The 20,140-nt window shown below is 38.8% G+C and overlaps 1 protein-coding gene and 1 pseudogene across 8 annotated transcripts in view; both read right to left on the reverse strand.

The window, feature by feature from the left end:
- The window catches only part of Spidr (scaffold protein involved in DNA repair), a 388,190-nt gene that overhangs the window by 58,779 nt on the left and 309,271 nt on the right, over nt 1–20,140 (reverse strand). For 7 of the 8 annotated variants that reach the window (XM_074068499.1, XM_020157004.2, XM_074068498.1 and 4 more), the window contains one exon: nt 9,926–10,066. The exons of the other annotated variant lie outside the window; for it this stretch is intronic. In XM_074068499.1, coding sequence (XP_073924600.1) covers nt 9,926–10,066 — 141 coding nt within the window. The remainder of the gene's footprint in view (nt 1–9,925; nt 10,067–20,140) is intronic. 8 annotated transcript variants of the gene reach the window in all.
- On the reverse strand, nt 15,719–19,929 carry LOC141421641 (ran-specific GTPase-activating protein pseudogene; annotated as a pseudogene).

A 20,140-nucleotide genomic window follows, 5' to 3' on the forward strand; every position in this document is an offset into this window, starting at 1 on the left:
GATGGAGGGCTTTGAGTAGTAGCATGCTGGTCTGCAGGAGGTACCCACTTTTGCTTCTCTGACCACTTTTGATGTCACGATTCAACACTCACATATGGGATGTTTTATTCTCCTTCCAGAAAATTCGGTGAAAACACCAGGACATCATTTTCATTTTCAAAAATCTAGAAAAATTTCTTAAGATTCTCTCTTAAAGTAGGTTTTCAAGAGATTAGCAAAGAGATATGGACCTCAAACCCCAGGGAAAGTGTGTGGCTTTTTAAAAAGGTGGCCTTTTTGAAGAGGGAAAAATCAAAGGAAGGAATTTACTACTGAAGTGTCTTATCCAAGGAGAGCTCTTACCGCTCTGTATTTCCTGCTAAGGGAGCATCTGAAATGATTCTCCAACAAATATGCAACTCCAGCACTTTGCACATTTGGGTCACATTCAGCTGGAGCACAGACAACAAACAGGCTCCTCAGCAGTCTGAGCACCAGAGTGCTGTCCTCAGTCACTCAAGGCCACCTATGAGCCCCTGGTCAGTCACCCCAACTTTGTCTTGGATTCTTCTGTGAGATAGCATGATAGCACAGACTGTTATTTCTTCACTGACTTTTGTGACAACTGAAAGGGACAACTGCAAGGCATGAAAACTTTTTTTCTGTGAAAAATTAATAGTGGACACTCACACTCTCACCATTCCTGGTAAAGTGCTTCATAATGTGCCCTCCTTCACTCTTCCTAAGTCTCAGCATGCAGATCCAGGCACTATGTCCAGAAGTACACAACTAGTAGTTTGTGACCCACACTGGACACAGGTCTTGGGATTAACCTGGTCTCTGCTCTTCCCACTAAAATTGAGTTCCAATAATTATGCTTGTGAAGTAAAAACATATACTTTAAAATCCTGTTGTTGAAAATTTTAAGATGAACCAGGAAAACAGGTAATTTCTATCCTACAGATATTTATTCTGTGCCTACCATGTACCAGGAACTCCGCTGCATATGGGGAGATACAACGGTGAAGCAAAATAGCACCTGACCTCAGGGAGTCTCCCAACTGTGGCAGTTAGGCCACAGGTGATGTCACTTTTGCTGACTATCTACATGTTCGGCAAGGCAAAAGAATCAGGGTGTGACGATGACCAAGCCAGAGTTGTTGGCAGAGTCCCCAAGACTCAGGTCAGTACTGCAGGAGCAGCTGTTCCTATGAGGTGTCACAGGCTCCTCATAAAAGTTGGGGGCACATTCAGATCTATGCCAGGTTGTCACTCTGATTTATGTCAATGGGATACAGGTTAGCAGGCATCGTGCACAGAACTAGGCACCGGCACAGGAGTAAGCTGAACCACTGCTGCCTCCAGTATGGTAAAGAGGAGGCAGCAGTGGTTCAGTGATAACTACTGTTGGAGACAAAGGAGGTGGAACTGAGGGAGGGCCTGAGGGGAAGTGGAGGCTCAAAAGACTCAGGGAATCAGTGCAGAATATAGATTCTATATTCTAGTGAGCTGGGGATTGGGCTGCATGCTTCTAGGGATTTTTATTTATTAACTATGGCATTGGATAGTTTTTGAGCAAGTGGACTAAACTTGGCTTCTGGTATAAAAATTACCAACATGTAATCTGTTGCATTGAAAGGAAGGTAGACTAGGTAGAAAGAAGAAAAATAGAGGAGATGAACCAAATTGGGTTATATATATATATATATATATATATATATATATATATATGTATACACACACACACACACACACACGGATATGTCATAAGGAAACTCCTTGTGTAGCTATCTTAAACAAACAAAAATGCCATTATTTTTTTCATTTACAAAATGAGAGACCAGGATGGTGGAACAGGCCCTGCCTGGGGAGGGAGGCTGGTACTACTGGGAGGGGGAAGGAGATGGGGAAAGGGCGTGAGATGGTGAATATAGTGAAATACTATGTATACATGTATATAAATGGAAAAATGGTATCTGTTGAAACTATTCCAGGAATGGGGGAGGGGGAGGATAATAATAGAGGAGATGAATTCAAGTATGTTATATTTTATGCATTGTAAGAACATCTGTAAATGTCACAATGTAGCCCTACCTGGAAAACAATAAAAAAATTAAAAAAAAGAAAAAAGAAAAGTAGAGCGGGGAATTAGGGTGCGCACCTATAATTCTAGCACTTAGGCTGAGGAAGGAGGATCCAAAGTTGGCCATCCTGGGCTACAAGACGAGCTCCTCTCAAAAAGAGGAAAGTTTATATTTATGCAAGAAGTTATTAATTGGCTCATCCTCTGAAGTGTACCACCTACACAGACGAGCTCCTCTCAAAGAGAGGAGAGTTTATATTTACACAAGAAGTTATTAATCTGAAATGTACCACCTTCCCACATAGTACCCTCACCCTTTATCCTACCATTAAGGGCTCACCAGGGCAGCAGCCTTTCACTTCCACTGTTCTCTAAACAGGGTAAAAGTTATTGAGAACTGTCCTTTCTCCTTTCTATATTCTAGTTCTTGGCCCCAGGCTTTCCCCTTCTCTCCAGGGTTACTAACCTTTATTCAATCCTGGGAGCAGCCCTTACAGTAAGTGGCTGCCCTCAGGCCTGGCTATCTGAGGCACGTGCCAGCCATGCCTCCAGGGTATTTCTGTAAGTCTCCTCCTGGTATCACACTGCTCTCTTAGTACCAGGACCAAGTGGGCTGGTTTGGACTCTTGGCATCTGCCATTGCTCCTAAAAGAGCTCCATACACTCTAAAACTTCAAAATTGATTAGTAATTGGTTCTTTGTTCTTCCTGCCATAGACTTTTCTAACTTCTCCCCACCTCTCACTCTTATCTCTGATTTATTGTATCAACAGTAAGGATAAGTTTATCTCATTATCATTTCTCACTTTATTCTCTCAAAAACTCATAGTAATACTAATTTCTCCGAGGTCAATGTAAAATCCCTAATATTAGGATTTAAGGTTTTAATTTAATGGACTTTATACCTCAGTACATTCTGGTTTATGGTAAATGCCCCAAATTTAGCATAGTACATGGCTTAAACCACAGTGGGAGCACAGCACTAAGAGGTACTAAGAGGTACTAAATAATGTTTACAGAATAGAGAATTATTCCTTCCTACCTCGTTCTCTTCCCATTTCATGTTTTTTTTTTTCCTCTTTTAAGATAGGTTCTCACTATGTAGCCCAGACTAGTCTGGAACTTGCTATGTAGTCCAGGTGGGTCTCAAACTGGTGATTTTCCTGGTGATTTCCCAGTGTCTAGAGTGCTGGGAGTATAGGCAATAAGCCACCACACCCAATATGCACTATCTTTTCAACAAATCCTTATACTTCCTCTTTTGTTTGTATCTCTCTTCATCCTACTATTTTTGTGGTCACAGATAACACATTGCCAGTGTGAAAAAGACTCTTCTTTCTGGTACATTAAGATGTTTAAAACATTCATTCTCACTTCTTCTGAGACCAGTCAGCTAAGACCTATGTAGTTACTTGGATCACCAACTCCTTCAGTATTTATACCTGTCCTGTTCTGGTTCAGTGGGATGCATTTCAAGGTCAAAGACCATGACAAGGGCTTCATTTGTCACTCTCAGTATGGAAGAAGAACCATATACATACATTATATATATATATATATACACATACACTACATATTAACTAAATGTTCCTCAACAAAATATCCTCTAAAAGAGAAGATTTTTATTACTCTGAAATGGTCTTTCAAAAAGTCTACATAAAATAGCATCCATTGTAGACTAAGAGATTAGTGGTCTTTGTTTTAACAAGTTAGGAAATAAATATTCATAGGATTTTGAACTGAAAGAAGTCCCTCTACTCCGCTGCCAAATAAAATAATTTGCTAAACAGTATTTGCATATTTGTAGTTCAAAATGTTTCAGAATTTTGCTTTACTTTTTCTCAGCATTGCCCTTTGTATAAAAATAAAAGCATATAACAATCAACAATAAGAAAGATAAAAGTTCTTATGAAGAATTATGACACCAAAACAACGTGACTTCTTTGCTTGTTTCATTCACTAAACTACCACACAGACCACCCTGGAAGACAAAGTTCAGGGGAGAAGGTCCCTGAACAAAGAGCACTCCTGGAGAGGAAGGAAGCACTTGTATGGTTTTAAAAATTACAGTTTATAAACTTAAATTGAGGCCATTTGCCTGATTTTTTGGTTATAGACACTGAAGTCCAAAATCACGTCAGAGGAAAATACAAGATATGTGGGCTCTTTCTGCAAGCCTCTGCATTGAGGTAGGTGGCTGAGCGGTGTTCCCTGTGCAGTGACCCAGCAGCATATCTGTCTTCCCGGATGGCTCTGTGGCCATTGGTCTCCTTCCATATGGTCATCAAATGGGAAGGAAGGATGAGTGATGTTCTGACATTGGATCAGAGGAAATCTGGCAGACTAGATCTGAAAGACTATTACTTCGCTTGTACAATGAATAAATGCTAATAAAAACAAAAAATTGAAAGAAAAAAAGACACTCTATGACTTAGCCCAAACATAAAGCTATCTTTAAACTGTCAAATGTTATTTTCTATTTTAGATATTAGAATTATAATATTAATCATTTTAACTTGACTTTTTGGGAGCATGTTTTGTTAAGATTTATAAGAAGTATATTTAGTTAAATTTTATGAGAATTGGAACAAAACACAACACTTAGGAAAAAACTGGAGAGACAATATTGTGTTTACTGGGTCATGGGTGGATGACTGACAATGGATGATGTCACTAATAGGCAATTATAATATCTAACATTCCAAAACTATTTAATAATTTGTTTTGAGGAAATACAGCTTCTAAATGAACAACAAAAAGCTCTACGTATTTATATAGATGGCTGCGCACCAAATTAAAGTTAAATGCATAAAACAGAAAAATGAATTCCAACTTGAAAAAGCATTAAGTATTTTGTCAGCAACTTAAACATGAAAAGGGTTCAAAAGTTTATTGGTAAATTAGGCACCCATGCTGAGTAAAGCACCTATCTACTATGTGTGAGACTTCAGAAGTTTACTGGCAAAAGACTTATTTGGATTTGCATTTCTCATGGAAATGTTAGATGTTAGGTATCCAGAGTAACCCACAAAAATTAAATATTAGATACGTGTACAGCTGAACAGCCTGTTGGTGAAAAAACAAGACGTTATAGAGCTAAAGATTCCTGGGCCAGTTCTTGCTGAGTTTGTCTATCACCAAAAGAATTTCCACATGAAGGTTTGTTCTGCAGTCAACAGTCAGAGAAGCTCTCTGTGCCTGGAACGTCCTGTGGCGGGAGCCCATTCATAACCTTAGAGGGCCTAGGTAGGCAGTTCATGTGTTGAGTTCATAACAAGAAGTTCAAAACAAGAACTTCACTCCCTAATCAGCCTTGTTGGAGTGAATGTCAACTGTTAGGTTAGTTTCAGGGAAGAGATATCACTTTACCCTAATACTTTCAACCTCAAGATGCTTGTCAGTCCGAAACTGCTTAAAATGAATATTCTAACAAGGACTGAGATGAGCAGCACTAATGGTGGGGCTCATGTGCCCCAATCACACTTCTCTCATTTCTAGATATGCTTTCTAAGCATCAGGTCAAGTCTTCCCTTCCTTGCCTCTCCTCCCCTCAACACCTGTAATGCAATCACATTACAATACAGTCATCATTTTACAAAAAAAGGAAACATTTGTTATAAGATATATCTATATGACCAATACAATGTCCTTGTATTTACTCAGGACTTTCAGGGATCTATTTCTCTTTTTTTAAATTTTGGGTTTAATTTATTGTGATGGGATATTTGCAGATGTTTTCTCAGTAATGGAAAAGATAGCATTGTAAATTTATAACTTATTTGGAACAGCTAAGAAATTCTTTTTTAAAAATAGGTACAGAAAAAAATTTTAAGACTGGATCTCACTATGTACTCAGGGAAGCCTGGAACCATTGATTGACCTGCCTTATCCTCCTGTGTGCTGGGATTGTAGGTGTGTGCCACCATACCCACCTGTAAAGCAATCTTTTTTTTAATTCATTTATTCACATGTGCATAGATTGTTTGGGTCATTTCTCTCGTGTCCCCCGCCTCCAACCTGTACTCCCTTCCCCCTCGCTTCCAGGCAGAACGTGTTTTGCCCTTATCTCTAATTTTGTTGAAGAGAAAACATAAGCATAATAAGAAAGACAAAGCATTTTTGCTAGTTGAGTTAAGGTTAGTTATAAAGAGAGATACCTAGCATTGCTTCCATGTACAAATGTGTTACAACCCAAGTTGACTGATCTCTAACTGATCTTTACGAAATGTTATCATTCGCTGGTAAATGGATGGAATTGGAGAACATCATTCTGCGTGAGGTTAGCCTGGCCCAAAAGACCAAAAATCGTATGTTCTCCCTCATATGTGGACATTAGATCAAGGGTAAACACAACAAGGGGATTGGACTATGAGCACATGATAAAAGCGAGAGCACACAAGGAAGGGGTGAGGATAGGTAAGACACCTAAAAAACTAGCTAGCATTTGTTGCCCTTAACGCAGAGAAACTAAAGCAGATACCTTAAAGCAACTGAGGCCAATAGGAAAAGGGGAACAGGTACTAGAGAAAAGGTTAGATCAAAAAGAATTAACCTAGAAGGTAACACCCACGCACAGGAAATCAATGTGAGTCAACTCCCTGTATAGCTATCCTTATCTCAACCAGCAAAAACCCTTGTTCCTTCCTATTATGGCTTATACTCTCTCTTCAACAAAATTAGAAATAAGGGCAAAATAGTTTCTGCTGGGTATTGAGGGGGGTGGAGAGGGAGGGGGCGGAGTGGGTGGTAAGGGAGGGGATGGGGGCAGGGGGGAGAAATGAACCAAGCCTTGTATGCACACATGAATAATAAAGAAAAAGGAAAAAAAATAAATAAAAAAAAAATAAAGGACATATGAAAAAAAAAAAAAAGAGTTAGGTAGTGTTCCTTCCCTCTCTATTTTGTGCAACAGTTTAAGGAGGGTTAGTATTAGTTCTTTAAACATCTGATAGAATTCAGCAGAGAATCCATCAGGTCCCAGACTTTTCTTCTTTGGGAGACTCTTTATTGCTGCTTCAATTTCATTTTGTGTTAAGATCTATTCAGGTGATTAATATCCTCTTGCTTCAGTTTTGGATGGTCATAAGTATCTAGAAATCTGTCTATTTCTTCAAGATTTTCAAATTTATTAGAATATAGGTTCTCAAAGTAGTCTTTGATGATTTTGTGGATTTCCATGGTGTTTGTTATATTCCCTTTTGGATTTCTGATTTTACTGATTTGGGGTTTTTCTCTCCTCATTTTAGTCAGGTTTGTCAGGGGTCTGTCAATCTTATTTATTTTTTCTAAAGAACCAGCTTTGTTGGAGCCCTCCTGTGGCAGGCGGTGGCTGGTGTGCCAGTGGGCTGATGGTGTCCTGGTAGGCTGGTGGGAGTTGACCTGGTAGGCCTGAGAGGCAGAGGCCTGGCAGGCGGAGGTCTGGTGGGCCCAGCGGGGTGGTGGCTCAGTTGGTGGCAGTGTGGTGGGCCTGTGCGGCGGTGGCCTGGAAGCCCAGCAGGCTGGTGGGCCTGTGGGGCCAAGGCCTGGTGGGGCAGAGGCCTGGCTGGCCAGTGGGTAGAGGCCTGCCTGTTGTTTCAATGTAGCGTGACATGGAGAAGACTTCCACCGGCAAGGGGTTCAGGGTGCCAAAGTTTCAGCTCTCCCTGGTGCTTTACCTCAGGCAAGTGTGTCTCCAGTGTCTCAGCAAGGTTCCTGATTCCTGGAGCTCACACAGTCTGCGTCTGTGTCCCAGTTGCTATTTTGGATCCTCCCAGGGATCCAAATGAGCTACACTTCTTTTTTTTTTTTTTTTTCATTTTTCTTTTATTATTCATATGTGCATACAAGGCTTGGTTCATTTCTCCCCCCGCCCCCATCCCCTCCCTTACCACCCACTCCGCCCCCTCCCTCTCCCCCACCCTCAATACCCAGCAGAAACTATTTTGCCCTTATTTCTAATTTTGTTGTAGAGAGAGTATAAGCAATAATAGGAAGGAACAAGGGTTTTTGCTGGTTGAGATAAGGATAGCTATACAGGGCATTGACTCACATTGATTTCTTGTGCGTGGGTGTTACCTTCTAGGTTAATTCTTTTTGATCTAACCTTTTCTCTAGTACCTGTTCCCCTTTTCCTATTGGCCTCAGTTGCTTTAAGGTATCTGCTTTAGTTTCTCTGCATTAAGGGCAACAAATGCTAGCTAGTTTTTTAGGTGTCTTACCTATCCTCACCCCTCCCTTGCGTGCTCTCGCTTTTATCATGTGCTCATAGTCCAATCCCCTTGTTGGAGCTACACTTCTTAATGAGCTACACTTCTTCTAGGAAAAGAAGCTCTCTGGGAGAGTTGATAGTTACCTTCAATAGTGCCATAGGAAAGGCAAACAGGACACATGGGTGAGGCCCATGGGCTACTGAGGTCAGTCAAGAGAAATGTTCATGAATTATAATGGCCATTATGAACATAAATGGAGGGTCCTAGCAACAAATGCTTCAAAATCAGAATTACTACATATTCATAATATGTAATAATATGGCACAAGTGGTACAGTACCTGCTTAGCAAGCATGAGGCACTGAGTTCAAATCCCCAAATCCCAAAAAGAATATTACATACTCATAATGGGCTTTCCCCCCTCACATACTATTATAAACTCAAATATTAGTATAATTAAACAAAATATAAATATCAAGAGAGCTAAAGTAACAGTTTTTTTTTTGTGGGTACTGAGGTTGAACTCAGGGCCTCACATTTGCTAGGCAGATGATCTTACCTTCTGAACCACTCTGCCAGCCTGTAACACACTATTTGAATAAGAGTGACAATAAGATTGAAAATGTCCAATTTTCTGTTTACACTAATTCATCATATGATGGGATAGTTCCATGTGAAAATGTTTCTTCTTTTCCATAATTCTTAGATTAGGATGATTATTGGAGATGTAACAGCCATGTATTGGGCCAGATCCATGTACTTGCACATCTGCCTATCCAGAACATTTTGGGGCAAGGTGGCATGACACTTGGCAGAGAATGAGCGTGCTTACTATGGAAAGCACAAAGACCTGACAATTTAAAAGAGTTTTGCTTAAAGCTCATAAAGTCTTTTCACTAAATTAGATTTTATTTTAAACTGCTATGTAAGGATCCTTTATTGTTATGGTTAAGAAAACAAATAGAAAATAAATCTTTAGAATTAAAACACACACACAAATTTTTTTATCTCCTTCATTTTCTTCTCCATTTCACTTTGTTCTGAATTGAGTATTCAGATTTCATCAGCTGGTTCCAGGATGCTGAGTATTCTGGACAGCTGGTGAGGGAAGTGGTAGAGAACTGCTGAAAAGGTGTGAGTGACAGAAGACAATGTGCTGAAGGTTCTCCCTCTAGACTAGTCACCCCATAGATGGACAGGACCACTAAGCAAATAGATATTCTTGGACATTTTGCTATTCTTAAGTTATTTTCACCTTGAAATAGCATTCAAAAAGGTATAATTATTACTGTCCCTAAAATGCATTAATTTCTAGAAATGAGGGAATTGCAAACACTGAAAACTTGACAGTATATTTGTGATGCAAATGTAAATGCTAATAACAGTTATACCTTTTGTATCAGACATATGATTTTATTTAGTTGTCATGTGTTTAGGAGATATATACTGCTTTTGTCCCCATTTTTATGAATCAGTAAACCTGTCTAATTCTTTTTATTGTCAATTATGTTTCCCTAGAGGTATTTCATGGGCTCTACTCAACCTCTGTCTTTGTTTTACAGGCAAAGAATGGGACGATCCTGGCTACTGCCTTTTTAAAGATAAAATTAGAGATAAAAGACTAATAAAAGAACCATCCATTATAGCAAACTGGATACCCTTCCCACATGTCCTCACCTTCCTCTGGTGGTCTTCTGTAGAACTTTCATTCCAGCCAGGCTACAGGATTTCCCTTCAAACTGTCTGTCCTTTGAGATGGTGGCCTCCAAGTACACTTCACCAAACATTCCATAGACATCTTGCACTAGAAGGCAGAGTCTGTAAAAAGCATTCACATTTATTCTTTGAGAAGATAAAGAGATCAGAATTTCCCTCTTCACCAGAAATCCACTATAGTCTTCTTCCTAAAGGATGAGTCAGGAAAAATAAAGTTGAATCAAGCACATACTGTTTTGATTTGTACATGCAGGTATTTAGACCTCTAGTCACAGAATACAGAAGGAGACAGAAGTTTCCTTTGGCATGAAACCCTAAGCTAAATGTGGTTAAAAATCATGTAAAGATGACCATCCTCTCAAACTAAATACACTACTGTTGCCTAGGAACAAAGTGTCCTCTTTCCCTATGTTTATCCTGTTCACTAGGGAGGACAACATTTATATCTTATGTGGATGCTCAATACTAAGAAAATCTTCAGTACAACATTCTGATGAAAACAATAACAAAGACCTTTCTTTGAGAAGTTACATGTTTATGGATATGCATATCCCAACAAGATAAAAACCAGTGTCCCTACTGGCAGCAACTTGGACATGATGGATTCCCCTAGTTTTTAAGTTCAGAAGCCTATATTTACAAAACCTATTTATAGCTAGGTGCTGGTGGCTCATGCCTGCAATGCTACTTCGGAGGCTGAAATTAGGAGAACTGCAGTTCAAGGCCAGCCTGGGCAAAATAGTTTGCAAAACCCCATCTCAATGGATTAAAAAGCTGAGCATGAAGGCTTGTGCCTGTCATCCCAGTGATAGAAAAAAGTTTAAAATAGGATTGTAGTCCAGGCCAGCCTGGGCAAAAAGTGAAATCCTATTTCTAAAATAACCAGAGTAAAAAGTGCTGGTGGTGGTGCTCAGGTGGTAGAGTGCCTGCCTTGAAGTGCAAAGTCCTGAGTTCAACTCAAGTATCACCATCACCACCAAAAAAAAAAAGTCTATTTATGACTGACTTTTTAATCCTTTCACTCCAAATTCATAATTCAGGTAAATGAAGTCTTATTTATCAAAAAATGACACATTCTCAAAAAACATTTCATGGAACCTAAAAGAATTTAGTAAACAACACTATTACATAGTAGATTGATAGATTGTGGGGCACAAAACTGTTTTAAAGATAAGTATATAAAGGAAAAGAACAATGAGCAAAGCAAAGTTAAATCTGAATCCATGAGCCTAAAGTGCTACCTTGACAAAAGAGATAAAAACTCTAGACTTGTTGGTGAAAGCTCTTAGGTCCATGGGGAACCCTGGTTTGTATGAGAAGCAAATGAAACGCTTGCATGAAAGAAGTATCTTTTTTTTCTGTTGTTTCTTTTTATTTTTGAGATGTCTCACTAGTAAGGCTGTCCTGGAACTCACTATGTAGCCTAGGTTGGCCTCAAAAATGTGATCATCCTGTGTCTGCCTTCCAAGAGCTGAGATTAAAGGTGTGCACCACTTTTAATCTCTGCTAAAAAAGGCTCTGTTTGAAACAGCTCCATGCAAAAATTAGCAGAACACTTTTCCCCTCCTGTTTTATTTTTAGGTGGGTTTCATTATAACATTTTCATACATGCATACAATGTACTTTAATCACGTCCCCTTCCCACTGTTCCCTCACTTACATAGTCCCACTTTTACATTCATGTAAAAACAGGGAATGCTTTACAAATTTGCAGTCTGTCACCCTTGCACAGGGACCAGCCAGACTAGTCTGTCATGTGCTGCTAAAGCGAGAATTCAGGAACTTTGCTTTTGGAGACAGGGTCTCACTATGTAACCCATGCTGGCCTAGAACCCATTGACCTGCCTGAGTTTCCTGAGTGTTCAGAGCACTCTTTTTTTTTTTTAATTTTTATTTTATTCATATGTGCACACAATGTTTGGGTGATTTCCTGTGCATGTGTGTTACTTTCTAAGCTAATTCTTCTTGAACTAACCTTTTCTCTAGTTCCTGGTCCCCTTCTCCTATTAGCCTCAGTTGCTTTAAAGTATCTGCTTTAGTTTCTCTGCGTTGAGGGCAACAAATGCTATCTAGTTTTTTAGGTGTCTTACCTATCCTCACCCCTTCCTTGTGTGCTCTTGCTTTATCATGTGCTCAAAGTCCAATCCCCTTGTTGTGTTTGCCCTTGATCTAATGTCCGCATATGAGACAGAACATACGATTTTTGGTCTTTTGGGGCAGGAAACTTCACTCAGAATGATGTTTTCCAATTCCATCCATTTATCAGCGAATGATAACATTTCGTTCTTCTTCATGGCTGCATAAAATTCCATTGTGTATAGATACCACATTTTCTTAATCCATTCGTCAGTGGTGGGGCATCTTGGCTGTTTTCATAACTTGGCTATTGTGAATAGTGCTGCAATAAACATGGGTGTGCAGATGCCTCTGGAATAACCTGTGTCACAGTCTTTTGGGTATATCCCCAAGAGTGGTATTGATGGATTACATGGTAGATCAATGTTTAGCTTTTTAAGTAGCCTCCAAATTTTTTTCCAGAGTGGTTGTACTAGTCTACATTCCCACCAGCAGTGTATGAGGGTTCCTTTTTCCCTGCATTCTCACCAATATCTGTTGTTAGTGGTGTTGCTAATGATGGCTATTCTAACAGGGGTGAGGTGGAATCTCAGTGTGGTTTTAATTTGCATTTCCTTTATTACTAGATGGTGAGCATTTTTTCATGTGTGTTTTGGCCATTTGAATTTCTTCTTTTGAGAAGTTCTGTTTAGTTCACTTACCCATTTCTTTATTGGTTCATTCATTTTGGGAGAATTTAGTTTTTTAAGTTTCCTACATATTCTGGTTATCAGTCCTTTGTCTGATGTGTAGCTGGTAAATATTTTCTCCCACTCTGTGGGTGTTCTCTTCAGTTTAGAGACCATTTCTTTTGTTGCGCAGAAGTTTTTTAGTTTTATGAAGTCCCATTTATCTATGCTATCTCTTAGTTGCTGTGCTGCTGGGGTTCCACTGAGAAAGTTCTTGCCTATACCTATCAATTCCAGAGTATTTCCTATTCTTTCCTGTACCAACTTTAGAGTTTGTGGTCTGATATTAAGATCCTTGATCCATTTTGAGTTAATCTTGGTATAGGGTGATATACATGGATCTAGTTTCAGTTTTTTGCAGACTGCTAACCAGTTTTCCCAGCAGTTTTTGTTGAAGAGGCTGTCTTTTCTCCATCCTATATTTTTAGCGCCTCTGTCAAAGACAAGTTGGTTATAGTTGTGTGGCTTCATATCTGGGTCCTCTATTCTGTTCCACTGGTCTTCATGTCTGTTTTTGTGCCAGCACCATGTTGTTCTTATTGTTATTGCTTTGTAATATAGTTTGAAGTATCATGATACCTCCAGCATTGTTCTTTTGACTGAGTATTGCCTTGGTTATTTGTGGCCTCTTGTGTTTCCATATAAATTTAATGGTAGATTTTTCAATCTTTTTAATGAATGTCATTGGAAATTTGATGAGAATTGCATTAAACATGTAGATTACTTTTGGGAGTATAGACATTTTTACTATGTTGATTCTACCAATCCATGAGCATGGGAGATCTCTCCACTTTCTATCATCTTCCTCAATCTCTTTCTTCAGAAGTTTATAGTTTTCCTTGTAGAGGTCGTTCACATCCTTTGTTAGGTTTACACCTAGGTATTTGATTTTTTTTGAGGCTATTGTAAATGGGATTGTTTTCATATATTCTTTCTCAGTTTGTTCATTATTAGTGTATAGAAATGCTAATGATTTTTCTATGTTGATTTTATATCCTGCTACCTTGCTATAGCTATTGATGATGTCTAGAAGCTTCTGAGTAGAGTTTTTTGGATCTTTAAGGTATAGGATCATGTCGTCTGCAAATAGGGATATTTTGACAGTTTCTTTACCTATTTGTATTCCTTTTATTCCTTCTTCTTGCCTAATTCCTCTGGCTAGGAATTCCAGTACTATGTTGAATAGGAGTGGAGATAGTGGGCATCCTTGTCCAGTTCCTAATTTTAGAGGTACTGGTTTCAGTTTTTCTCCATTAAGTATAATGCTGGCTGTAGGTTTGTCATATATAGCTTTTATAATGTTGAGGTACTTTCCTTCTATTCCTAGTTTTCTTAGAGCTTTTATCATGAAATGGTGTTGGATCTTATCAAAGGCTTTTTCTGCATCTATTGAGATGATCAAGAGGTTTTTGTCTTTGGTTCTGTTAATGTGGTTTATTACGTTTATTGATTTTCGTATGTTGAACCACCCCTGCATTCCTGGGATGAAGCCTACTTGGTCGTGGTGAATGATCTTTTTGATGTGTCATTGAATTCAGTTTGCCATTATTTTATTGAGGATTTTTGTATCAATGTTCAATTAAGGAGATTGGCCTATAGTTGTCCTTTTTGGATGAAAGAATTATCTTTAATTGGGTTAGTAGTTTGCCATGGAGTGAATCTAATAAAGATGTGCTGATATAAAACTCATCAAACACAACAAAACAAACCACTGTGTGGAAAGAGAGTGGAGAAATAATTGTAGACATACTCAGGATTTGACATATTAACAGATACAAAATTTAGAATAACTATTTCAAAAAGTTAAAATTACAAAAATATTACCAGGGGATAAGAAGCTATACAAAATGATTTGGCAGATTTGAAGTAGAATGAAATAGAACTTTCAAAAAGAAGGCTGGGGGTGTGGCTCAAGTGGTAGAGCGACTGCCTAGTAAGCTCAAGACCCTGAGTTCAAGCCCCAGTACCACCAAAAGGAAAAAAACCAAAACAACTCACTCACCCACCCTAAAACAAAAGGAAAGCTAAGCTTATTGAAATAATACATTAACTAAGTGTGACAAAGGCTACATTTATCTGAAGATGAATTTATGGGATCTGGTTTTACAACTGGTTAAGTTACCTAGAACTTGGTTTGAAAGCTGAGAGAGAATAGCATGAGATAAAGGTGGAAAAAAATACACAGGACAGAAGAAGGACTAATATGTGCCTAGTAGGAATTCCAGGAGAAGAAAATGTAAGAAGGACAGTGATAACTTATAATCTAGTGACTGAGAATTTTTCCCCATTGATGTAAAATACAGGAAGAAAATCAAATACCAAGCAGGTAAAAGGAAATCCATTCTTATACATATGCTGCAATGAGACTGTAATATAGAGAACACCAAAGATGGTAAAATGAGCAGCATTTTCCATGAATGCAGCTGGAAATATTTGCTATTTTACTAAGTTATTACTAAAATAATTTTTAAATTATTTACTTTAGAAGGAAAAGTAAAAAGGTTTGAAATACAAGAAGCACTAGGTATGAACAACATAAACAAAATAACCCAACTGATAATGTTAACTAATGAGAAGAAAACTGGAAAGGTCGGGGAGGATGGCGTGAAAGCCACATGGGGATGAGTTCAAATACTCCCAAGGTGCCCTTCTACATCTAAAACTAAGGTATTAAGCATAGTATATGTTATGAAATTTCAAGGATAACCACATAAAGAAGAGAAATGTGGAATACAACTTCTAAAGCACTGGAGAGGAAAATGGAATGAGAAATACAAATTAAAAAACATGAGGAAAAAGCATAAAAATGCAAGAAAAATGTAAGATAATAAGTAACATGATGGACATAGTTTTTATATATTAGAAATGAAATAAAAATGATTTAAACTTGCCAATTAAAAGACAGAATTTGTCATGTTGTATAAAAGAAGAAAAAAATGTCTTTCAATAAATTGTTGATAGGACCTTCTAAAACAAAGTAAAGTTCAAAGTAAAAGGATAGAAAAGAATATTTCCAACAAATATTAGCCAAAAGCAAGCTCAGGAAAGTAGACAAAAAATTTTAGGAAAGTATTATGAAGAATAGAGGTCACTAATATTGATAAAAAGATTGCATTTGTTCTAAGACACAGAATCCTAAACCTGCATGTTCTTTAATAGTGCCAAAATATATAAAATATAAACTAATGATACCATACAGAGAAATGACGCTCACCTTCATTGTGCAAGATTTTAACATATCTCTGTGAATTATAGGTAAGTTAACAGAAAATAAAAGAGTTAAGAGAATTTAGCTGAGTGGTGGCATACACTTGTAATCCAGCTTCTCAGGACATAAGGCAGGAGGATTGCAAGTTTGAAGCCAGCCCTAGCAAAGCTAGTGAGACTAACAAAATACAAACAAAAGAAACAAAAGGGCAGGGACGTGGCTCAACTGTTAGAGCCACATATGTTGTCTAGCATACGTGTGGCCCTGAGTTCAATGCCCAGTACCACTACCAAAAAAAAAAAAAGATTTAGAAACCTTGTGGATGCCTAACGAGTTTGATTTGCTGAGTGAACATTAGGAAAATACAATTAGAAAAAGTACTTTTGTCAAGCACATAGGGAACATATATAAAAGCTGACTGCACACTGAACCATAAAGCAAGTCTCAATTAACTTTAAAGAATCCTTATCATATTGGACATATTCTCTGTCAGTGATATAACTAAATGAGAAACCAGGCAAAGATATGTATTTAAAGTTTTCTTACATTTGGAAATCTTACAACATACTTTTCAACACCTAGATCAAACAGAAAATCTCAATGGAAAAGAGACAATGCTTTGAGCTAGTTGACGAAAGTACCACACGCCAAAATTTATGAGTATTTTAAGGAATTTATAACCTTTCATACAATAAAACAGTACTTTTCCTATTTACATTTTGAAGTTAGTTTTCTATGTACTCCTCACAAATTCTATCCCAAATCTCTTGTCAGTTATCAAATCTTTCCTCAGGACACGGAATCTCACAGTTTCAACACTACCCTGAAGACGCTCTCATGGAGACTTCTGCTCTGTGCTTGATGTATTGGTGCCCATACCTGGGGCAAGCCAGTCATCCTGAGATCTCTTGTCATAAAACCTGGGGGTTCCTTTTGTTACTCAACTATGTAGGGTCTCCTGTTTCTAATACCCTGTATCTTTCCTTCTTAATTGACTTTTTTCTATTCAGGAGCTCACAATTTCTAGCTTCCTGGAAAAGAGGGGGGAAGGAATAAAAAATGAAAGCATTCATGAAATTGTTGATATTCTGTCCTAAGACTTTATGTCTATTTGGGCTGGCTATAGACTTTTAGACTGGAAATAATTTTTCCTTTAAAGTTCAATCATGCTTTGTTTCTGTCCTTTTCTCACTGGGAGCTGAGGTATGTTTTAGTTTCTAGCATTCTATGTGTGAGCAGGAATGAAATCACACATTTTCATTTGAACTTATAATGTCCCTATTTACAAACTGTTTAAAGGCCTCCTTATGCTCTATCTACTGTCCTTATCTGTATTTTTTGGCAGTATCAGGATTTGAGCTCAGGGCCTCATGTTGCTAAGCAGGCACTCTACCACTTGAGCCACTCCACCAGCCCTTTTCATGTTGGGTACATTTCAGATAGGGTGTTGCCAACTATTTGCCAGTGCTGGCTTTCAACCGGGATCCTCCTGATCTCTGCCTCCTGAGAAGCCAGGCGCCCAGCTTACCTTCCTTATCTGATTTACCTCTCCATTCCTTGTCTAAATAGGGAGGTTGAGGCAGAGCCTTGGGGAACAGGACACAGAGGTGGGACCAGGCTCTATTTTCGGAGGCCCAGGCTTTCCTATAGTAGGATAGAGTCAAAGTGACCCTCTTTCTACTGCACATGATGACACTAAGGCCTACCCATTTATTACTGATAAAGGTTATTGTTTGTTAATATTTACAAAGGTCAAGATAATACCCCAAATCCCCATGGTGCCAATACAAAGTTCCTTTTTGATTGTGCTAAGAAGAGAAAGGTGGGAATTGGGTAATATATTTGGCTGAAGTTTGCTTTTGACTTTCTTTTCTTTTTTTTTTTTAATTTCTCTCCCCTTCCCCCCATATTTATTTCTTTTTGTTTTGGAGCTCAGACATTCTTTTGCTTTTATCTCAAATAACAAAGGAAGGCTGGTTTTGTTTGTTCTTTCACCCTAGATATGAGTTGTCACTATTCTCCTTCTCCTCCTTTGGTTCACACCCAGCCACACAGCTCTTTCAGTTTACAGAGCTGTGGCTCAGTGACGTGCCAGCTCACACCCAGAGTGGAGTCATATTCCCCACTGGTTCAACTGGATTGGAACTGGCAATAAAATATCACCCAAACCAGAATTAACTTAGCAGCACACACTAAATTTCATCTACTTGTCAATGCTTTCTTCTCAGTGAAACACTATCTCCTAAAGTCAGTGCTAGCATGACAGGTCTGGGCAGAAAAGGGGCCCATGATCAACTTCTTTTTCCTGAGTCACTAGAAATTTACCATAAATAATATCACATGTAGTGGAACCCAAATGGCTTCACAGGAAGGAAGCGTCATGTTAGAAAACCTGCACCTTACAAAAGTTGCTTGCCTGCATGAGTTTGAATTTTCTCAACTTAACCCAGAATAAGAGAACCTAATTAATTTAGAGGGCTGTAAAAAAGCATTAAAGGAATTTGCACAGCATAGAGCTAGGCTCTGTGAATGACATAAGTAAATAAATCTTTCTTTGGAGGGTATACAGAACATTTTTTATAATAAAACTTTAAAGCTTTCTCCATAAAGTTTTTACACATATTTTGTTAGCTCTATGCCTAAAGTATCTATGGATTTATTTGCAATTTATTTATCTTGGGAGTACTGGGATCTCAGAGCATGCATTTGCTAGGCAAGTACTCTCCCATTTGAGATATGCCTCCAGCCTCTTTTGCTTTTAGGTTATCTATTTATTTTTTTGGTGCAACTGGGATTTGAACCCAGGGCTTCATGCTTGCAAAGCAGGTGCTTTACTGTTTGAGCCACATCTCTAGTCCATTTTTCTCTGGTTATTTTGGAAATGGAGTCTCATGAACTATTTGCCCAGGATGGCCTTAAACAGTGATCCTCCCAGTTTCAGTCTCCCAAGTAGCTAAGATCACAGGCGTGAACCACGAACACCCGGCTAGGCTGGTTTTTATTTTATTTTATTTTATTTTTTTTCCATGTTTCAAAGGCGTTTTTTATTCACTATTTTGATGACTATAAATAAGTGTTTCCACTATGGAAAAGAAAGTTAGCACAGTACATTTTCATGACTGGGGAATGGATTTTCTGAAGTCATCTTCAGTAGGGTGAAAACTTAGGAAAAACAAAAATAAACAACAACAAAAAAAACCAACCTGAATGTTGGAATTCAGTTCTTTTTATATAAAGTCCCTTGTAAAAACAAAACAGAATAAAAACAAACCAAAAAGGAAGGGCAGGGCAAAATAAAAAAAAAAAGTAAAGAAAAGAAAGAAAGGAAAAGGAAGGAGAGGACGACTCATTGCTTCTCCTCTGATTTCTCTTCTGCTTCTGCCTCATCTCCAGTCTCCTTTACAGAAAGAGCTTCCAGCTTTTCAGCATTATCATTTTTCCTGGTCCTTTCTTTTCTCTCTCTTCAATCTCTTTCCTGTACTCTTCAAACTTTGTTTTGAACTTCTGTGCATTCTCAGCATTTAGGAATCGAATGGCGAGTAGCTCGGGCTTGGGGCACTCATCAGCAAAGTCAGCATGGGTGTTCCAGACCCAGGCACGGTCACTGCCAGCATTCGGCTTCAGTTCCATCATTGGTGTGATGCAGTGGTTGGCACATATCTTCAGGGTCTTGTCCCTCCTCATAAGGAGGCGGATGGTCCCTTTCTCCTTGTGCTTCAGGAGCTTGACATCACCAGTCATCTTCCATTCTCGGAGGTCATTCTCTGAAGCAAATCGGAATAGCTTGGCCCGCATTTTAAAAGGTTCCTCTTCATCTTCCTCCAGTGTTTTAATTTCTTGCTGAGGAAGAGAAACTATTGGCTCAAACTGGGGGTCGTGGCTGGACTCATCTGCATTCTCAGTGGAAGGGTCATGGTCTTCATGACTGTCCTTGGCGGCCGCCATGGGGGCGCTGCGGCTCTACTGCTAGTCATAGCTTCTTTCCTCCGCGTCTGGCGCTGGCACCTCCCACCCGCCCGCCCTTTCCTCCGCCCCGCGACCTGAACTAGGCTGGTTTTTAGATAGAGTGTTGTGTATTTGCCGGGGGCACCCTACACCCTGATTTGCTTTGTAGCTGGGAACACAGACATGCACCATAGTGCCTGGCTTATTTGTTGAGATCAG

Source organism: Castor canadensis, chromosome 3, assembly GCF_047511655.1.
Source record: "Castor canadensis chromosome 3, mCasCan1.hap1v2, whole genome shotgun sequence".
NCBI lineage: Eukaryota > Metazoa > Chordata > Mammalia > Rodentia > Castoridae > Castor > Castor canadensis.